This window comes from Microcaecilia unicolor, chromosome 2, assembly GCF_901765095.1.
Source record: "Microcaecilia unicolor chromosome 2, aMicUni1.1, whole genome shotgun sequence".
NCBI lineage: Eukaryota > Metazoa > Chordata > Amphibia > Gymnophiona > Siphonopidae > Microcaecilia > Microcaecilia unicolor.
The window spans coordinates 215,150,049-215,173,332 of NC_044032.1; the positions used below are offsets into that span (position 1 = coordinate 215,150,049).

General features: G+C 38.6%; 1 protein-coding gene across 10 annotated transcripts in view; it reads left to right on the top strand.

Annotated features, from left to right (window-relative positions):
* The window catches only part of TLE1 (TLE family member 1, transcriptional corepressor), a 309,424-nt gene that overhangs the window by 229,422 nt on the left and 56,718 nt on the right, over positions 1-23,284 (top strand). For all 10 annotated transcript variants that reach the window (XM_030193704.1, XM_030193708.1, XM_030193702.1 and 7 more), the window contains 3 exons: positions 5,947-6,091; positions 6,887-7,080; positions 16,141-16,217. In XM_030193704.1, coding sequence (XP_030049564.1) covers positions 5,947-6,091; positions 6,887-7,080; positions 16,141-16,217 — 416 coding nt within the window. The remainder of the gene's footprint in view (positions 1-5,946; positions 6,092-6,886; positions 7,081-16,140; positions 16,218-23,284) is intronic.

A 23,284-nucleotide genomic window follows, 5' to 3' on the forward strand; every position in this document is an offset into this window, starting at 1 on the left:
GCTTGATTTTAAAGTTAATTTATATATTACTAACAATAGTTATGCAAGTTAATTTTTCAATTCTATCAGCAGTCTGGGATGAATACCACCCAGTCCTGGCAATTTGCTACTCTTCAGTTTGTCAGTTTGTGCCATTACATCTTTCAGGTTTATAGAGATTTTATTCAGTTTCTCTGACTCGTCAGCTTTCAATATGTTTTCTGGCACCAGTATCTCTCCCAAATCTTTCTCAGTGAAGACCGAAGCAAATAATTTATTTAATCGCTCCGCTATGGCTTTGTCGTCCCTGAGTGCCTCTTTTACCCCTCGGTCATCTAGCGGTCCAGCTGATTCTTTTTCCGGCTTCTTGCTTTTAATATAACAAAAAAACATTTTTACTATGTGTTTTTGCCTCCAACACAATCAGGGCTTTGTATTGACTTGCTGTTCCGTATTCTGTTTCTTATTTTCAATCAGATCCTTCTTCCATTTTCTGAAGGATTTTCTTTTAGCTCTAATAGCTTCCTTCACCTTATTTTTAAACCATGCCAACTGTTGTTTGGTCTTCCTTCCTCCTTTTATAATACATGGAATATATTTGGCCTGGGCTTCCAGAATAGTATTTTTGAACATCATCCATACCTGATGTAAATTTTTGACTTTCACAGTTCCTCCTCTAAGTTTTTTTTCACCATTCTTCTCATTTTATCATAGTCTCCTTTTGAAAGTTAAATGCTAATGTATTGGATTTCCTGTGTGTATTTACTCCAGAGCCGATAACAGTGATCATAATATGATCAGATTTGATATCAAGCGACCCCCATCACCTTTATCTCCTGCTCCAGATCATGTGCTCCACTAAGGACTAGGTCTAGAATTTTTCCTCCTCTTGTTGGCTCCTGTACCAGCTGCTCCATAAAGCAGTCCATGATTTCATCAAGGATTTTTACCTCCCTAGCATGCCCTGATGTTATATTTACCCAGTCAAAATTGGGGTAATTGAAATCAATATTTAACCAAAAAATTCCACTACAATATACCTGGGTATTGGAGGTGTATAATCGCTAGCATATATGAAATGTGGAGAAAAAAAGACTTCAGAAATCCTAGAGAATACTCCTTGTGTGGAAAACACCATATACATATGGAGCACCCCGTTTCTTCAATCACTAGTCTTCACAAAAAAAAACTCCACTCTTCGTATTCATATAATACATGCACGTACACCTATCACAATACTCAAAAGGTGAAGGCAACTAATCAAAACATTCGGTGAATGAAAAACTACTTAACTTAAATGTTCTTAGAACTGTCCATTCTTCAACTGTGTACAATGTTCACAAAGCCCAACAGGAGACCCTGTTTCGCCTCAACTAGGCTGTTTCAAGGGCCAGAACTTTAATCCAGACAGCTGATTTCCATCATTCCACTTCACCGCATTCAACTGCCTCTGGTCGGCGGTGAAGTGGAATGATGGAAATCAGCCGTCTGGATTAAAGTTCTGGCCCTTGAAACAGCCTAGTTGAGGCGAAACAGGGTCTCCTGTTGGGCTTTGTGAACATTGTACACAGTTGAAGAATGGACAGTTCTAAGAACATTTAAGTTAAGTAGTTTTTCATTCACCGAATGTTTTGATTAGTTGCCTTCACCTTTGAGTATTGTGATAGGTGTACGTGCATGTATTATATGAATACGAAGAGTGGAGTTTTTTTTGTGAAGACTAGTGATTGAAGAAACGGGGTGCTCCATATGTATATGGTGTTTTCCACACAAGGAGTATTCTCTAGGATTTCTGAAGTTTTTTTTCTCCACATTTCATATATGCTAGCGATTATACACCTCCAATACCCAGGTATATTGTAGTGGAATTTTTTGGTTAAATATTGATATTATTCTACTATCCCTGTGGGAATAATCGGTAATTGAAATCACCCATTATTATTGTGTTTCCCAGTTTGTTAGCCTCCTTAATTTCTGATAACATTTCTACATCCTTCTGTTCATCCTGGCCAGGTGGACGGTAGTACACTCCTATCACTATCCTTGAAGATCAGAGACCTCAATTTCTTTGCAAAGGAGTACTCTGTTTTCTGCAAAGGTTTTAGTACAGAGATTCTCTTAGGAACACTACTTTTTGAGATAAAACATGTCAGTTTAAGGCCATCAACTTATTTTACTGTAATTGTGCAGCTTTTGATTTGCCAAGCACCACAAGCACAGAACTATCCTACACAGATACAGCATTTGATGTGAAGACTATTTTTAGTCTCCTCCTCTGTTGTGTGCTTGTTCAGCTTTTGATTTGATCATGATCTATTGCTTCACTTATTGAGCTCAACTGGCATTTTAGACAGAGTGTTTTCATAGTTTAGAGTGTTTCTTAGTGATAGATCTTAATGTATAGTGGGTGAATGAGGTTTCAGAGTTATGGATGATGGAATATATATTCCCTCAAGTTTCTCCATGTTTCCCAGTTCTCTTTAACATTGTGATGGTGACATTTGGCCAGAAGTTTAAAAAATCTGGGAATATCTTTTGATACCTATGCTGACCATATAACTTTAGTGATCCTTTTTGATTTCTCTTTGAAGGAACTTATGTCTCAGATTCAGGATTGTTTTGATATTATCGAGGCTTGGGCTACCTCCACTCACTTAGTAAACCATGAAAAAGCCAAAGTTTATCTAGTTTTGACCTCCCTCTGTATAATGTCCAACTGACAAAGTTACAATAAAAAATATGGAATTTGGGATCGAATCCTCTTTACATGTGTTGGGGGTCATTCTGAACTCACTTAACCATAAAGAATCATATAAACAAATTGACCCAGGGAGTTTTCTAGGGATTAACCACTATTAGGCTCTTTTTATCCTGCTGCTAGCTGCTGAGCTGTTTTTATTGTTACATCTAACTATTAGGTGTTTGCGCCTTTTGGGACCCTAATAGTTGATAATCCCTGATGCAGCCTCCAGAGAGGCGAAGTGTGGCCATGTCGGGTTGTGTTTTAAAGTGGTAAGAATAAAAACTTTGTTAACTATTAGAAGACGTGTGTTCCGCTTTTGTGGTCTGTATATAAATTATTTTTTACAGGCGTTTGTTGGGTTCAGTTGAAGCTTATGGTTATTAAACCAAAGTAAATCTGAAGGGTTATGTTTTTCTTAGAAAGGGAAAGACTTAAGAATCCAACTTTTATCGCCGATGTGCCTTTGAAGGTGCCTGTTGCTGTATGTAATCTGGGTGTTGACCTGGACTCCCTTTTAATTATTGATGAGCACATTTCCAAAACTGTTCATTCTTGTTTTCCTACTCTGCTCTTAACTGTTGCAGTCAAAAGCCTTTCTTCCCATGGTTGGATTTCACTACTGTGATTCATCCCTTTATGACCAGCTGGGCTATATGTACTGTGTGTTTTCCTAAGAAACATCTCCATTGCTTACAATTGATTGCCTATTTGATGGGAAAAGTGTGTTTTTGAACGTATTACTGCTATTCTGTCTTTATGCACTAGCTGCCTATTTCTGCTAGGTCAAACTTTAAGATTTTCTGCATGGTTTTTAAAGTGATTCATATGGGTAGACCTCAGTACCTCGAGCTATCTCCCTACACTCCATTGAAAATGCTTTGATCTTTTCAGCAATTATTATTCAATTTATCTTCATTTAAATGATAGTATTTTAGATCACTGTCATCTCAGTTTCACTATATAGACACTAGTCCCTCTCACCAACCCACTCAGTTAAGAAAGCCCACCTCCTATAATTACCCTAACCACTCCCTTCCTTCTTTCTTCCCTCACTTAATTTCTACACAATACTAAATGTATCTGCTATCCTGTAACGACAATGTTTACATACTATATAAGCCACATTGAGCCTGCAAATAGGTGGGATAATGTGGGATAGAAATGCAATAAATAATAATAATAATAAATATGAATAAGCGTTATGGACAAAATTCTATATATGGCACTGAAAAAATGAGTGCTAAATGCCGTTCTATAAACGACACTCCGAGTTGGGTGAAATTTATAGAATAGCGCTAGATCTGCACCTACCTTTTAGGCATGAGGATTTACACCAACTGAAACCTGGTGTAAATCTCTACTCCTAAATTAGTCACGGATCAGGTGTATTCTGTAACAGTGCATACAACTTCTTGGAATACCCATGACCCATCAATACCCACGCCCCCTTTTCAGGTTTCCACATGGGAATTTACATGCACATCTTTATAGAATACGCCTGGCAAGATGCGCGTGTAAATTCTAATCGTTGTCAATTAGCACTGATGATTATTAATGCCCAGTTATCGGCACCAATTGGTTTGTTATTCAATTAAATTGCATGCAGAAATATGTTGGGCATGTGCACAAATTTCTGTATGTAATTTTAAGCACCATACATGCAATCCGGGGGTATGTTTCTGTCCTGACTGACTAGTCAAAACTTATTAAGGAAGCATAGTCATTCTACTTGTCATTAGTCAAGGTAGTTTTCCTGATTGACTAATTGGCCAAGATAGAGCAGGCTAGAAAATAGATCTGTTAATAACCTCACTAATGTTTTGGACTCTGCCTTCAGATAGCATGCACACAGTAAAAAGAAAACAGTCCAAGCTCTTTGAAGTGAGCCAAAGCTTGCTTTGATCTATAACATCTGAAGAAGGCTAAAACTGAAACATTGAAGCTAATTTATTATTAGTGGAGTGTGAAAAGCCAGTTCCTGTAGCCTGGAGCTAGTTAATTGCGCACTTAGACAAGGTATATTAGTTGAGAACATTCCTAGTGACAGAGTAAAAATAGCTGTGTGGTGTTTAATTGCTTATTAATTCTGGGGTGTTAAATATATAAGAGATTGGGGGGGGGGGGGGGGATGGAGGGATTGCAAGTGAACCAAGGCTGAGATTCTTAATTGGTTTCAGTGTTGTGCAGAGATTTCCTGCATTGATTTGATAACCAGCATTAAACCTCATTGCTTGATAAGTTTTCTGTATAGCATTTTATATGAGCTGGTGCATGTCTACAGAAACACTTGGGCAAGTTTTGTTTGGCCATCTGCCTTATGTGGAGAATCCAAGAATTTATGCAGCCACTGAGTACCACAATGATGCAGTCCACTTAGCAATTGCAGGTCATTTCATCATGCATATTATGCAGCCTGACAAATACCATGTTGTAAATATTGACAATGTTTAAATTAAACAGCCCAAAGCTTCCAAGCTCAAAATCAAATACCATAAAATCAGGAGGCCTGTTCATTGCTCTGCTCCACCAATTCAGCAGTATTCAAGAAAAGCTTTGCGTCTAATTTTTTTCAAAAATTAGTAATCTGATTAAACAGAGTGCATATGCTTTCTTTTTATGACAGTTTTCTGATCCATGGTTTTCCAGATGTATGGCAATGTTTTGTGGAAAATATATTATGTCTAAGGAGAGAATGATACTAAATATTAACATTAACTAATGCACACATCTTTGAATACCTTTGTCCTTGTGGTTCAACAGAATTTTAAGAATGGGGCGGAGAGTTATACTCAGAAACATCTTAAGTATTCCTTGGTGAACATTCCTTATTCTGTTTCATATTGTAGAAATGGAGAACTGCAGTACAATGATATTGTGTGTGTGAGTTCTTCTCCTCCTCCCCTCCCCCCCCCCCCCCCCCCCCCCCCCAAAAGCTCAGTTTGCAATGTTCTGAAACTGGAGAGGAGGAGGGGGGTTACTTTTGGAAGGAAGAAAAAACATAGTTCCTTTTCCATGGTTCTTGCTTGTGTTTCAAATATTGGCAGAAGCAGGAAAGGTCAACATTTCTCACTCACAAGCTAATGCTGTCAACATTGCATGGATTTATGAAAATTGGCTGAGGGAGTAGGTGGTAGGTGCCCAGTGTCCCAGCTGCTGTTGTGATAAATTGTGTAATATGGCCTGGATTAAAAATAATACTCATTTAATTTGTTTAATGATACCAGCATGAAAAAGCCAGCACGCCTATTCTGAAATCCAGCACGCCAACTCCACGAAGTGATGTGCCAGCTCCCGGCACTAGTGCCACTTCAGGGCTTCGTGCAGGCCTTGGCAAGCCTCCATCAATGGATCCTCTGGTTAACCAAGCTGGTAATATTTCCTCTTTCATTGCCTTTTAGCTGTATAATATTAATCCTTTCTTGTATAAGACAATGAGCATATTAAGTACATTTATCTTCTCATTCCTTCAGTGAAGAGGTTTGATGGGAAGCAGATGTTCATGCTTAGTTTTCAACAGCTGTACTACTTTCTGTCACAGATTGTTTACACTTGGGTTTATTTTTATTTCCATATAATCCACGTTGTACAACGATTGCTATAAGGTTTCTGATAATTATTCTGAATCTAAAGGCCCTGTCTAATCTTTTATCACTATTTGACATATTCACTGATATGTGTCTTGAGAAATGCAGTGCGATGTTTACTTTCTCAGACCAGTCTCATTTAGTAAACTCATCAAGCCACTTTCTACATATTTTTTTAAAGAAGATATTAAAATTCAGAAGCTAGGTCTGTTAGGATATGATCAATGGCATACCTCTCAACCTCACAGCAGAGTTTGGCAAAGACAAGTGTATATTTAGGGAATTAAAAAAAAACAGTGTGTGGACATTGCGGTAAAAGAAATAAAAGGCAGCTGCTATAGGAAAGCTGAGAGTTATGAAGATAGAGTGCTTTAGGAGATATTGAGCTGGCATGCCTAGAACATTTACAATCAATTTAGGATTTTCCCAGGGACATAGCATTTGGATGTGAGACTGAAAAAAAGGTTGTGTTCAGATTGAAATTTCTGCTTGGTAACATTTTTTTTTTTCTGGCTGTTTGGTAAATGAAGCAGAAGAAACTGCTAAAATGTGTATTTTTTTTTTTCTTGTAACTCAACAGCAGCTGCAGGCTTAAGGACACCATTGGCAGTACCAGGACCATATGCTTCTCCCTTTGGGATGGTACCTCATGCTGGCATGAATGGAGAGCTAACCAGTCCAGGAGCAGCCTACGCCAGTCTGCACAATATGTCCCCACAGATGAGTGCTGCCGCTGCCGCTGCTGCTGTAGTTGCCTATGGACGGTCTCCAATGGTACGTCACAGACTGTTTGCAAGCTTACATCTTGGATCATTGCAAGCTACCACATGTATCAGAGGCTGTTTTTATTTTTTTTTTTTTGGGGGGGGGGTGCTATTTTCCTCACTGTAGAATGCTAAATATAGCATTTTGAGCAAAAGAAAAAATAATATAGTAAGATCCAATTTACTTCCTTTTCCAATTAAGGAGTCAGATGTCACAAGCCTTCATTCAGAACTACCTGGAGATTTTTCCTTATTTTAGGAGACACTTTTGTTTTTAGTGCGGTCTTCATTACACCATCAGTCCTGAGGCCAGAGGCCATGCACAAGAACTCCATATGAAATCTTGCGTCGTGGGCTTTAATTCTATCCATCAGGTTTCATCTTTAATAATTAGTATGCCTCCCTTCTCCCTACCCTTGAGGGGCTGAGAATGCTCCCTAAGCAGCATCGCTCACCACTGATTTTTAAAACTCAACTTATAAGAACATAAGAATAGCTATACTGGGCCCGACCAATAGTCCATCCAGCCAAGTATCCTATTTCCAACAGTATCCAATCAGGTCATAAGGACCTAGCAGAATCCCAAACAGTAACAAGATTCCATGCTACTGATCCCAGAGTAAGCAGTGGCTTCCCCCATGTCTGTCTCAATAGCAGACTATGGACTTTTCCTCCAGGAACTTGTCCAGAACTTATTTTAAACCCAGATACGCTAACCACTGTAACCACATTCTCCGTCAACAAGCTCCAGAGCTTAAATATTCATTGAATGGAAAAAATATTTCCTCCTATTCATTTTAAAAGTATTACCATGTAACTTCATTGTCTCCTAGTCTTTTGTACTTTTTGAGAGAGTAAAAAAAAATTGATTGGGTTCTATCAATTCTACACTGCTTAGGATTTTGTATACCTCTGTCATAAACCCCTCAGCTGTCTCTTTTCGAAGTAGAAGAGCCCTATCACCTTTAGCCTTTCCTCTTTAGCTAATTCCACTATCTTTTTTTTTTTGAGATACGGCAACAAGAATCGCATACAATACTCAAGGTAAGGTTGCACCATGGAGCGATACGTGGCAGGGCATAATCGAACGGGGTGCCCAAGTTTTCCTGAGGACGTCCTATCTCAGAAACAACCAAATCCAAGCCCTTTGGTCATGGGAGGAGCCAGCATTCGTAGTGCACTGGTCCCCCTGACATGCCAGGACACCAGCTGGGCACCTTAGGGGGCACTGCAGTGGACTTCAGAAAAAGCTCCTAGGTGCATAGCTCCCTTACCTTGTGTGCTGAGCCCCCCCAAAACCCACTCCCCACAACTGTACACCACTACCATAGCCCTTAGGGATGAAGGGGGGCACCTAGATGTGGGTACAGTGGGTTTGTGGTGGGCTTTGGAGGGCTCACATTTACCACCACAAGTATAACAGGTGGGGGGGTGGGCCTGGGTCCGCCTGCCTGAAGTGCACTGCAATACCCACTAAAACTGCTCCAGGGACCTGCATACTGCTGTCATGGAGCTGGGTATGATATTTGAAGCTGGCATAAAGGCTGGAAAAAAATATATATTTCTTTTTTTAGGGTGGGAGAGGTTAGTGACCACTGGGGGAGTAACGGGAGGTCATCCCTGATTCCCTCTGGTGGTCATCTGGTCATTTAGAGCACATTTTTGTGGCTTGGTCATAAAAAAAAAAAAAGGACCAAGTAAAGTCGGCAAAGTGTTTGTCAGGGACGCCCTTCATTTTTCCATTATCAGCTGAGCACGCCCATCTGTTAAGCACGCTCCAGTCCCGCCTTCGCTGTGCTTCTGACACACCCCTGTAAACTTTGGTCAGCCCCGCAACAGAAAGAAGTTAAGGACACCCAAAATTGGGTTTAGATTATGCTGATTTGGGCGACCCTGGGAGAAGGACGCCCATCTCCCGATTTGTGTCGAAAGATGGGCACCCTTCTCTTTCGAAAATAAGCCTGAGAGTCGTCTTATTTTCCGTCTTTTTCCTAATAATTTCTAGCATCATGTTTGTTTTTTGGCCGCCACCACACACTGGGCAGAAGATTTCAGCGTATTGTCTATGATGACACCTAGATCTTTTTCTTGACTGCTGACTCCTAACGTGGACCCTCAAATCAAGTAACTATGATTTGGATTATTCTTTCGAATGTGCATCACTTTGCATTTGTCCACATTAAATTTCATCTGCCATTTCGATGCCCAGTCTTCCACTTTCCTAAGGTCTTCCTTTAATTTTTCACAGACTGCATGTGTTTTTACAACTTTGAATAATTTTGTGTCATCTGCAAATGTAATCACTTGTCTTTCCATTTTCCAGGTCATTTGTAAATGTGTTAAATAGCCCAGTACAGATCCCTGCGTCACCCTGCTACTCGTCCTCCTCTACTGAGAAAATTGGTCATTTAACCCTACCCTTGTTTTCTATCCATTAACCAGTTCATAATCCACAACAGAACATTGCCTCCTATCCCATGGCTTTTTAATTTTCCCAGGAGTCTCTCGTGAGGGACTTTGTCAACAGCTTTCTGAAATCTAGATACACTACATCATCTGGCTCTATTTTATCCACATGTTTATTCACACCTTCAAAAAAATAAGCAAATTGGTGAGGCAAAATTTCCCTTGGCTGAACCCATGTTGACTCTGTCCCATTAAACCATGTTTGTATGTGTTCAATAATTTCTCTTTATAATACCTGTAGTTTCCACTTTTTGCCTGGCACTGAAGTCAGACTTATCAGTGAAGTCAAAAGCTAACCCCAGTGACATGCTTTTCTCCTACACCACTCCCTCTCCAGATGCAAAGAATTAATACCTGTACATATCTGCAGAACAGGGGTGGACTGACCATTGGAACAGTAGGGCCCAGAGCAATAGGGGAGTCCACTCTCCTCCAGTCTCCATTTAGTTTAATCACTTTTGATAGGTGATTAGCTGCCCAAGAGCCCAGATCATGGTCTGTGTGCCCCTGCTGCAGGAAATTGAAAAGTTCCCTCGGGCTTACTTGCTAAAGCTGAATTGCACTGACATACTTTCTCTTCTACAACAATGAATATTATTGCGTAGGAGGTATATGGCGAGTGCCTTTATTCCCAGGCAAGAGCATATCCCACCTGGTAAGGTTCCTCTCCACACTCCAAGCCCCTTACTCTCTATTTACAGCCCTACCTTACCCTTTTGCTGCCCCACCTCCTGCTGAATCTCTCTTCTGCTCCCTATCCCTTACTGCATCTTTTTTTCCTTCTGCTCCCCTGTCTCTCTGCCTACTTGTTTGTCCCTATAGGCATTAGAATATAATTAGGCATGCAAGGGAGGGGCAACATTGCACAGTGCTTGAACGGAATAGTTGTCCCAAAGCTCAGAACTAGTATAAACTTTTGAGCTTGTGTATCTTTTCCTGCACATAGCAATTTCTTCAGCTCCTCAGCTCTGCCAAAGGGATGTGAAAACAAAGCGCTTTATTAATCGTTCTGGGGAGCTTTTTTTGTCTCCTTAAAAAGAAGAAACTTTCAGTTAGGTTGTGTTTTTGCTTTTCAAATATGGCTCAGACTGAGCCCATCTTCAGGCTTAACCCAGAGTGTGGACGATCAATCCATATAGAAATCTGATAATGGTTGCTTACAAGCACAGATATGCTGAATGCAATGATTATGAAGGAATGTTTATTAAAAATCTTGATATACTGCTGTTTCTGATTCACAGGTCAAAGTGGTTTACAAAATATTAAAACTAGGAGTTAATATAGTATAAAAAGTAAATGATAATGCCAATTAAAATAGGAAAGATCAATCATACAGAAAGCAAATAAAACACACACAAAAAAGGCCCCTTATGATAAGCGTATTGGTGCACAGGTCTGTCCTACGCCAACCAGTAGATTGAGATCCTAAATGCGAGTTGGACAAAGTGTGTCTTAAGAGATTTTAACTTAATAAATGACAGTATAAAAGTCCTTAGACAAAAGTAGATCATCAACCTTACTTACATTTTTAGAAGCAGCCCTTTAGTATTGGGATATGAGTTCAATTATGAGTTACTGTTGGTGAGGATACACTGACAACTCAGGTTTTTTTTTTTTTGGGGGGGGGGTATTTTTATTTATAGCAATTTAAATTTTACAAGTAATAAAATAGACTTGCCATGAAATATAGAGAAAGTAATATAAAGAAAATTATTACAATCAAGTAATTCAGTTCACTCTTTCTTAGACCACAAATTGAGGGAGAGTGGGGTAAGACAAGGAGATCATTTATCTATTGAAAAAAAAATTTAGATAAGAAAATGGCTTAACCCTAAATATCTCCACTAATTATTCATTTAAATCATTAGTCCCCATCGGTCCACTGGATAGATTCTTCATATCTATAAAGGTGCACAGTTGATTCGGTTCATAAAAAACATATTTATTGCCCAGGAAATGTATCAAACTCTTGCAAGGATATGCTAACAGAAAGGATGCAGCTAGTTTCCTTATTTCCTCTATTAGTGCCAGAAATTGTTTCCTTCTATCTTGCGTAGCCTTAGTCACGTCTGGAAAAATCCATATTCTTTGGCCACAAAAAGGTAATGCAGCGAACTTTAAGTATAATCTCATCATTGAGTTCAAATGCTGTTCAAATACAAACGAAGCAATAAGCGTTTCTCGAGTAAATACTTCTGACAAAGGGTCTTCCAGCAACGCAGACAGATCTTGTTTCTCTGATCCAATTCCTATTGATTGAGGCAAATTCCCACCATTCACAGGTTCCACTCCCTTTTGAGCAAGAGTTGTTAACTAATATATTTTATTACATGGGGGAATAGCTGAAGGAGGAATTTTCTAATTTTCCGTTAAATATTTTTTGAAGAAATTTGTAGGAGTCATGCCTGAATTCAACAGTCTTATGGTTAAGCATCTATTATAATTCTCCATTTGTTCAATTTTCCGGTGGATTAAAAGTTTGTCTCTTACCAGAGCATCTGTTGTTGATTTCATAACCTTAACCTCTTCCTGTACCTGTAGAACTTTATGTGAAGTTTCAGTTTTAACAATCTCTAAGGATTAAGTTAAACTATTCATTTTACTCACAAGTAAAGTTGTATCCTGAGCAGATTTATTTACTGCCACCGTTAGATCCTGAAGCGCCTTCCAGATAGAACTCATTGTTACTTCCACAGGAGACAAAAACTCCACGCTGGCTTCCTCTGCGGGTTTAGGAGTAGCACTGCCGATTTGAGTTCTGCTGCTAACGACCTCCGTTCCAGCATGTACTCCTGGCTCCCTCCTATACTTCGCAGCACATGGAGCCAGGTTGATTTCCGGGGATGATAAAGTTGTTTCCAGGCCCAGGAGCATCGACGCTCCTTCATCGGCGCTCAACGCAGGACTCATTAACCCAGTAGTTTGTGGACGACTCATCGTGTAGTAGTCCAAAGTTTGCTGAACAGGGGACGAAGTTCTGGCCATCGGCGGTTGGCCTTTAGTCGTCCCCTTCCTCTTTGTATGGGGCATCACTGTTAAAGAAGTAATTTAAGTAAGTAGAAAAATACAGAGTACAGTGGGGCCGCTCAGCATGCAAGCTTCAGGTCACCATCTTGCCACTCCTCTTCTACTCTGACAACTCAGTTTTAAAATTCAAATTTCCCAGTCATGCAAGATAGCCCTGCTTGTCTGTTCTTTCTAAACCTAATGCCCAGGTCTGAGCATAAAGCTGTATCTCTAAGCCATTCTTTAAAGTGCTAGAGAAGTGTCTTCACCGGAGCACAGAGGTTTCATATAAGCACAAAATTCAGCAAGCTGAACAAGAATCCCATTAGGAGCACAGTTCAGGTGTTTATCCTTTCTCTCCTTCCTCTTTAGTGCATAAGGTTTGGCAGTCTTTAACTTCAAATCTTTTTGCACGCTAAATATGGATCTTCTTTGACCTTTTGTACAACACAGTGATCTATTCAGTGCTGAGCCTATGCAGAAGTCATCCTGTTGAGCCACAGGACATTTGTTTAAACATTCTTGCAAATAATTTTCAGTTACTTAATGTTATTATAAAGAGCTCATATAAGGTAAATATCAGGAGCCAGATGCTGTACAAACCTTTTGGTCCGCAGAGCTAATGCCTATACAGAATGGACAGCATAGTCTTTTTTTTTTTTATCCTCAATTTTAGAGTTGAGTGTTCCCAGAGGATTGCTAATGCTAGAGATATCTATATATTCCTATGGGTGTCACTAGTGTTGCACGTACTAATTTTTAATACGAGCTAAAATGTTAGCATGCCTACAGCGCGGCTTAGTAAACAGGGCCCTTGGTTTACACTTCTAACCATCAATGGCTGCCAACAGGTCAAATTTTTCAGGATATCCTAAATTCATGAGAGAGATTTGCATATAATAGAGATAATAGGCATTCAAATTTATCTCATGCATATGCATTAGGGGTATCCGAAAATCTTACCCTTTGGCAGACTTTGAGGACTGGGCATGAATACCAATCATTGAGAGGGGCAATGAAGTAGCCATGATGCCTTGACAGTAGACTTCTCATTGATCACTTGGCGTCATATAGAATATGCTGGTCTGTGGTTCTTACGCTGGTTTTTTATAAAGGAAATTCCTTTTATCCTTGTTCTGATATATATAATTTACCACCGCTTTCATTTAATGAAGATACAGATTAGCCCCTGACGCAGCCCTATTGTTGGGCGAAACACAGCCTGTGTCGAGCATTTGTCTTACATACGGTATCTTCAATAAAGTTGTTTGGACATTATATTGATCTGCTAGTTTGTTTTCCACGTTGGATTTTGCAGATCGCTTGCCTTGTTGTTTTCTGGGACCAACTTTTAAAGAAAGCCTGACGATGACAGTCATTGCACCAAACTCTAGTAGCCTTATCAGAACTATTTTCCTCCTCTCAAGAGGCTCTCCGTTATCTCCGTTTGCATTAATAATCCAGAACAGAGATTCCACTATGCATTACAGTCTTAAATCCATAACTCTTACAGCATGGAGGTTGGAGTGTTTAGTGGCTTCTTCAAGCCTCCTATCTCATGGTCAGCTTCTTGTGCCATGGGATCTTAACAATTTTGTAATTTTTCATGGAATTGTCATTCAAGCCCATAGAGCTCTCTGAAGAAGCTTGTACACTGTTTTCATTATCATAAAGTAATGCTCTTCACTCATCCTAACTTCCTTTCAAAGATAGTGACTGCTTTTACTTAATGGATAAATAGCACTATGTTTTATCCTAAACTGCAAACATATCCACACAGTTCACTGCAGAACTGTGAACAAGCTCTTGCTTGCCATCTGAAAAGAACAGAACCCACTGGAATATTGATAGTTTGTCTTTTTGATCACAGCTATGTTGGTATTCCATTGTCAAACTAGACTACAGCACCTTTAACCAGTTCAGTCAAGCCTCATCAACTTAGAGCCATTACAGCTACCACAACACTTGATATCTGCTTCAGTGCAGAATATCTGCAAAGCAGCCACCTGGTCTTTCCTTCATACCTTCACTTGCCAAGACCTGTCGGTAATTGGTACTTTCAGTCAAGCAATACTGAGCAACCTGTCTTTATGAATTGTGCAACTCTTGTATTTATCTGATCAGACTTCTCCTTATCGTAAAAGCCAACATTTCAAAATGATTAGTGGCACTAAACTCACACAAGTGAATGCTCCCTGGTCACAGTAAAGAACTTTGCTTGATATATATATATATATATATATATATATATATATATATATATATATATATATACTTTTTTTGTGTGGGGGGTGGCTCTAGCACCCAAAAAGCTGTCCCTTATGCTCCTTATAATGGATAGAGAACCTATACATTGGAGCAGCCCTAGGTTTGAGAGTCACTCATTTGCGTGCTTGATTATATCCTACATGTTGACAAAAAAACAAGTTGCTTACCTGTAAAAGGTGTTTTCTGTAGGTAACAGGATTAATTAACGTGCACAATCCCTCCTGCCACCCCAAGAGTTGCACCCTTTGACTTACAGAATTAACTGAGGGACTGAAGAGGAGGCTGCTGTATGTGGAAGGGGCTGTGCATGCTCAGAACATTACCTTAGTTCTGAGCATGCTCAGAACATTGTACTAGTTCTGACCAATGAGAGAGTTGTTCATCCTGGTGCTGTACAAACAGTGCGAGGACATCACTCACTGTGCAGAAAAACTTATAACACTTTTGTGTTTTAAGTTTATAACTTTCTCCTCATTGGGCCCTGATCTTGGCCTAAGATGAGACCATCTCACAAGACTGATAGGTTTTCAAAAGCCTGTACATATGTTTGTGTAGTGTCTGTAAAATTTCAGTGTTCTGAGTTGTCATTTCCCTCCCTGCTGAGTCCTACCAATGGCTTCCTGTTTTGTCAGAATTATTTGCATAGCAGATGATAGATCAGCATCCAGCAGAGCTATGAAATGGAGGCAAATTGTATACCCTAAGGGTATCTTTGCTGTATTATTATGTGTATACATTTGTGAGTGGGACTTCAGCAGAGCCTGCTGTTGACTTGTGTTACTTTTGAGCTTATTGAAAACAGATGTCATAACTATTCTTCACAATTCAATGGGAATATTCCATTTTTAATTTATTTGCTTTGAAGTGAAATGAAATATTATGTAGGGATACTTTAATTTTGTTTATATTTTGTGTTTTTAAAGCAGTTTTTAAGGATGTTTTGTCAGTAGGACAGTGTCAAAAGTCATTACTGTGTGTCCATACACAAACAGTAAGAGCTGTTTTGGTGGATGAACTTAATTGGAAGTCAGTAGGAGAGCTCTTATTGGAGTTGCAGCACCCCTACTAAATTTCATTCAAATCTTAGCACAGAGTGAACCCAAAGTAGATATACCAGGGCAGACATGCCTAATTGTGCAGGAATAGAAGCCCACTTTTGCAGTGTTTCCACTTGTTTAAATAAAATCTTTACTGGTTGGTTGGTTGGTGGGTGGTTGGAAAACAAAACTTGTGAAAATAATTTTTTATTGGCTTAAAGGATTTTTTTTAATGCTGGTTAACATAAACTATATACTTATTAAATTGGGAATTCTATGGTTCTCGTTGTCAGGTTGGTTTTGACCCACCTCCCCACATGAGAGTGCCTGGAATTCCTCCAAACCTGGCGGGAATCCCTGGAGGAAAACCGTAAGTCATCCATTTTTACCTTTGCAAAAGCCAAGCCTTTTAGCAGTTTTGATAAGATTATGCATGAATGCTTATCTCAGAATTGGAAAACTGGATGCATGCAGGCTTAAGCAGTAAAATAATCTTCAAAGTCTACTTTGAGTTGATTTTATATTTTGTTTTGGGTTTTTTTTAACTGAATATAGGCCATCTGGCAAACTGTGGCAAAAACATACATGCATACATAAAATAAATAAATTCAAAGTCATTTGAATTTTCTTTTCAAGAGCTTTCATTGATGTAGAGGTAAAATAGTTGTCTCTTCAGAACTCATGCCTTCCTTTTTTGATTGTGCTATTAGTCTGTAACCTTTTCCTGCTAAAAAATCAGTTGAAACGAACAAACCTATACTTGACAATTTTGGCATGAGTTCCTGAATAGTTCAATTGACATTTTGCCAAAAAAAAACTGAGACTTTGAGAAAAATAGTTAAAAAAAAAAAAACTTAGTGGAGCAACTGTAAAAGTAAAAAAAAAATCAGGTGTGGATGTTGTTCAAAAATACCCTCCTGAAAGCCCATACCACATATATACCATGTATTAAAGGTGGAACGAAGACCAAAAGACAGCAGGTATGGTTAAAATGTGAGATGAAAGAAGTCATTAGAGCTAAAAGGAACCAACTGATGATAATGGAAAACAGCATAAGGAATGGCAAGTCAAATGCATAATGTTGATAAGGCAAAGAGATTTTGAAAAGAAGATTGCCTTGGAGGCAAGAACCTTTTTAGATATATTAGAAATAAGAAGCCAGTAAAAGAATCAATTGAACCATTGGATGATCAAGGGGTAAAAGGGGCACCCAGAGAGGACAAGGTTATAGCAGAGAAGCTCAATTAATTATTTGTTTCGGTCTATCATGAGGGAAGGGTGTGGGGGTACCCATACCAGAAATGGTATTTAAAAGTGATGAGTTGGAAGATCTAAAATAAATATCTGTAAACCTGGAAGATGTAATTTGAGAAGCTAACTTGGCCTGGATGGTATACAGAATGCTGAAATAACTAGCAAATGAACTTGCAGAGCTACTATTGATATGTCATTTATCAGATTGGAGGGTGGCTAATCTAAGGCCAATTTTTAAAAAGAGTTCTAGAGGTGACCTGGGAAATTATAGACCGGTGAGCCTGATGTTGGTGCCAGGCAAAATGGTGGAGACTATTATAAAGAACAAAATTATTGAACATATATATAGGCATGGATTAATGGGACAAAGCCAACATGGATTTAGCCAAAGGAAATCTTGCCTCACCAGTCTGCTACATTTCTTTGAATGGGTGAATAAACATGTAGACAGCGTGAGCTGGTTGATATTGTTTGTTTGGATTTTCAGAAGACATTTGAAACGGTACCTCAAGAACAACTCCTGAGGAAATTAGAAAGTCATGGGATAGGTGGCAGCATCCTATTGTGGATTAAGAACTAGTTAAAAGAAAACAGAGAATAAGGCTGAATGGACAATATTCTGAATGGAGAAGGGTAAATAATTCCTTAGGGGTCTGTGTTGAGTTGCTTCTTTTAACATATGTATAAATGATTTGGAAATAGGAATAACAAGTGAGATGATTACATTTTCCAATAAAATAAATTGTTAAATCACAAGAGGATTGTGAATAATTAGAAGAGGACCTTATGAGACTGGGCAACTGGGCATCCAAATGGATGAAATTTAATGTGAGCAAATGCACAGTGATGCATGTAGGGAAGAGGAAATTATAGCCACATGATGCAAGCTTCTACATTAGGAGTCATCACCCAGAAAAAAAGATTTAGTTATCGTCATTGATCATACTTTGAAACCCTCTGCTTAGTGTGCAGTGGCAGCTAAGAAAGCAAATAGAATGTTAGGAATTAAGAAAGGCATGGAGAACAAAACTGAGAATATTTTATAATGCCTTTGTACTGTATTGCTTCATAGTGTGACCTTACCTCGAATATTGTGTACAGTTTTGGTCACCACGTCTCAAAGGTACAGCAGAATTAGAAAAGGTATAGAGAAGGCTGACAAAAATGATAAAGGGGATGACTTCTCTATGAAGAAAGACTAAAGCATCCAGGGCTCTCCAGCTTGGAGAAGAGATAGCTGAGGGGAGATATGATAGAGATCTAGAAAGTACTGAGTGGAGTAGAATGGGGAGAAGTAAATTGCTTGTTTACTCTTTCCAAAAATACACGGACAAGGGGACATGCAATGATGCTACTAAGTAGTAAATTTAAAACAAATTGGAGAAAATATTTCTTCGCTCAGCATATAATTAAACTCTGGAATACATTTCCAGAGGATGTGGTAAAAGCATATAAAACACATTGTCGCTCTCAAATTCTTTACTGTATAGTATTGAAGAATGAAATGTTAACTGAACTGACTAGTTTGAAAGATCAAAAGTTTGTATTTTGCATTACAATAAATGCAATACTGTTAGTTCCTGTCTAATTGAGAAACACACTATAATCCCAGATACAACAATGAGAAGATCATGGGTAGTTCTTATTTTGGTAGTAAAGGCTGAAAGTTGTATGCATGAGAGTTCTGGTGAACTATCTGGTAACTGTTATAGTATGACTGAGTTGACAGTGCTGCAGACTTGCACATTTGCCGTGAAATGAAGTCTTGAAACTGTTCACACCCAGCTGTAGAAAACTCAGTGATAGACTTTAAAGTTCCTAAGAAATCTTAGTCATATTTAGAAGAGGTTCCTCGGGAAAAGTACAATTCTGAATGGATTTGGAAGATTAGGATGATTATAATTAAGTTGGCTTCCAAAAATTGTCGTTACTTTTTAACCCTTTTCAGGTTCTCTAGGAGAAGAAATTACTCTTATTCTTGGCAGCATAAACTGCTTTTTACTGGCTCATCAGTATTGTGCTTCTGTTGAATCATAATGATATCTACATGTATTGTACTTTACTTCCACATCTGTTCCATGTTCGTCTTCAACCAGCATGGTAGGGTTGTCTACACCGCTGACACATTGTACATTCTTGTAAGTGTGCCTTCTATTTAGGTCAGGGAATTTCTTCCCCCTGTTTTTCTGTGCTATGAGATTTGAGAATATAGAGCACCATTCCTGAATCTTTCATCCTTTTAGTACAGACAGCACTTGAGGTGTACAAAAATACATGCTGTGGGGTTTTGATGGCTTAATACATCTACACATCAAGTTTGCATTGTCTAAAGGAAATTCTCATCTATACTTGAACTAAAATTACATCAGCCATGAAAACATTTTATAAATGTATATTTGAATTAGCACTTAGAGAAAAGATTCCCCCTTTTAACAACAACAGAAATGTATATTTGATGCCTGACAAGATATTGTCACTAATTGCATTCACAGTGCCTACTGCTTGGTTGCAGCTTTGCAGACCCTTATCTGGACCCCACAGAGATGTCACACTGATGTATGTATGGGAGGCAATGCCTCGTAGCGTTCATGTAGTTGGATGCTTAATTACTGAGGTTGCCTGATAAGTGGGTCAGTGGTCCTAAATAGATGCAGTTTATTTATTGCCATCTGGGGGTATAAAGCCACACCCCTCAAGGGGGTCATCTTACTTTTTTGTAGGGGGGAGGAGTAAATGTGGGAGAGAGATGTTGACAGCAGTTGGTTGGTTTGATTGTGTTTTTGGACATTTCTAATAGTTTTTTTTTTTTTAATTCATGTTCATAAAAAAGTTGTACAAATTTCCTCTTGGTTCTGTAAGTTCCTTTTATTGTACAATAATAAAAATAAATATACAAAAAAAAGTATGACCAAAGTATCAACTACAGGAAACAGAACCACTATAAAATATGTGCACCTGTCCCCAAAACAATCTTAAAAACATCTTTGTATTCGAAAATGTTACAGCAGAAGAGGAAATGGAACATGCTCAAAAATGCACATTGGTTACCTCTTCCACACACATTTAAGATATTTTTCCTCATCCATAAAATCCATTACACTGGTCTACCTCTATTTCTCTTTTGACTGCTGATTTCCTTATCAACCTACCAGAATTCTCAGATCTTTCAAAAAAAAAAAAAAATCAGTTAATTATCAAGCTTTCATCATATCTGTTTGCCACACATAATAAATACAATTTTGACTGCTGATTTCCTTATCAACCTACCAGAATTCTCAGATCTTTCAAAAAAAAAAAAAAATCAGTTAATTATCAAGCTTTCATCATATCTGTTTGCCACACATCATAAATACAATTTTCAGCGTTGTTGGACCAACTTTGTGGAATGCTCATTCTACACTTAAAGCACTCTCCAGAAAAGTTCAAGGCAAGTCTTAAAGCTTATTCAGACACATTTGACCAACTCCGAGCTAATAATTCTTCTATTGGACAGCCAGAATGGATGGAATGGTTTCTTTTTGTGTCTTTTTTTAAGAGAAATTGTAACTTCTGCTCTTTTCCTCAATGCTATGCATCTCAGTTATGCCACTCAGAAGTTTTATTGCAATGGGGGAGAGGGGAATATTGAATTCTCAATAAACCTGAAAACTGATCCAGGATGCAGTAGAGCTAGGTAACAGGGAAGTAATATTTTGAGCAATCCATTTGTATGTGTTTTCTCTGGCTGTATTTAAAATGTTTCTAAATGACTTTGTTAGGGATTTATGTATTGAGAGCTTTAAAAATTAGCTCAGATTTTTGAGGACACTGTTGAAAAGAAACTACTGTGGATGTAATATGTTTGTTGTGAAGAAAGCTATAATGTAGCGTTCAGTTTTGCTCGTACTAACTGGTCAAAAGCACTAGTTAACCTAGAGAGAATTCACTTGTAAAAGGTCACCCTCCTCCACCCTTTAAAAAAAAAAATAATAATAAACAAAACCTTAGATCCCTCCAAAACAGCCTCTTCCTGCTGCCCAGTGCTGCCTTACTGCATCTTGAACATTTGCCCAATAAGGTGACTGGAGTTGTAGACTAGATGGACCATACTGGTCTTCATCTACTGACCCTGCCTCAAAGAAAAATAGGCACAGTTTGTCATAAAGGCATGTACTTTGAATTCAAGGTTCTCCTTTCCATTACATACTAATGGTACTTCTTATAGTCTCATGGCAGAAGTTAACTGCTAGTACATATAGGGGCCCTTTTCCTAAGCTGAGTTTGTTTATTTATCCAATTTATATCCCACCTATCCAATTCATCTAAGTGGGTTACAACTTACACTCATAAAAATTAATACATAACTCAAAACTGAAACATACCATACAATAAAACATAAAACATATGTTTAACGCCAGAAAAATAAGGCCTACTGCAAGATGCGTTAAAGCATTTTGCTGTAGTTTGCCTCTTAGCGCATTCTAATTGTGCACTATTTTTTTTAAATATATTTTTGAGAGGAGGTGTAGTACAGGCGTGGAAGTACTAACCAGCTAGTGCATTCACATTAGTGCAAATTAATTGATTAATGCAGGAACACTTAAATAGTAAGCAATAAGCGCTCCCGCATTGTGCTCCATATTAATTGTTTTGCAATTCCTATGCATTAATGAAAAAATTAGCATGGGACCTGCAAAAATAAAAATTTTTTAAAAAGCCCTTTGTTGGGGACTTGGTAAAAATGGGCTTGGTTTGCTTCAGAGTTTTGCATTTGGATACGCTAAGCCCAGCTTTTGTTGCAGCTTATTAAAGGGGACCCCATAGTATGTTAATGAGTTCCTAAGAGACGGCCTTATTTGCATCTTTTGGGTTTCTCCGGAAAACAGTACTATGTTCAGCTTTTGAGGAATGAATTTGACAAACCCTTGCTCATGATGAGAACCTAAACAGAAAGGGAGCCCCTCCTCTCACATCATATTACTGCACCAGTTCCAGTCCTGGAGCAAGCATCTTTTTAGGGCATTAGACACTGGGGGACAATGTATTACAGTTACTTAAAGTAACATACTGCTTCAGTAGGGAGGGTTTGTTTGTTTTAATCCTCAGCCATGCTAGTTGAACTTCGTCGACATTCTGCAAGGCTATATTCACACTGACAGTGTTTGATCATATGTTGTGATGGGCAGGGACTTTACAGTCTTTTGATAATAGTTGGCAATGCCTTTATTTGCTAAAGGAAATGTTGCCAAAGCATATCTGTTTTGTACCAGTCCTATTTCAGCAACGCAGGTGCAAATATTGATACAACATTACATAAGCTTTTAGTGGTGCTAATTCAGTGCTGGAGTGGGGGGAGGGTTTGACGAGGGGATCTGTTGTAAGTCTTTAGAGTCCTGGGACCCTCAGTGTTCCCATTTTCTCAGCTGCCGAGAGGACTGTAGTCTTAAATGAGCTCTGGTTTTGTTTACTTGGTTTAATCTGTTCTGCTGTGGCCTGTATTTATGTATGCTAGCTTGATGGTAATTTTATGATATGTCCTGGCTGAAACCCTTATTTGGATGACTGGTCTTTAAGTGTATTTAAACAAATGATTTGACAGTTCAGGGAGTTTATTTTGTAAATTTCAAGGGGTATTGTATGCAAACGGTGCTGAATTACTTTGTACCATGGTTCCCAGATCTGTTCTGGGGGAACTTCAGCCAGTCAGGTTTTCAGGATATCAACAATGAATATATAGGAGATAGATTTGCATACATTGCCTCCTTGGTATGAAAATCTGTCTCATGAATATTCATTGTAGATATCCTGAAAACATGAATGGCTAGGGTTCCCCCAGGTCAGGTTTGGGAAATCACTGTTTTATGCAGTGCATGAAACAATGTTTGCCAGTGCACTTGCACCAATTATAAACTCCATGTGTATTTTGATGATAGGTCTTGTTTATTATGGTCTCAGGTGGGTCCCAGACAGAATCACCATTCTATGGCAATAACACTGGAGCAGTTGTTCTTGGCCTTTTTGGGGGGCTCTTAAGAAGCTGATCAAAAACCATAGACCTCTTCCTCAGTAAAATGAAATTGTACACAAACATGTGGGACTTTTTAGTAAATATGAGCTCACACACGAACAATAGCCCTGCCCCTTCCTCCCACAAAATCTTCCTGTTACCAAGGTAACCAGTGCATGGGGCAGGGATGTTGCATG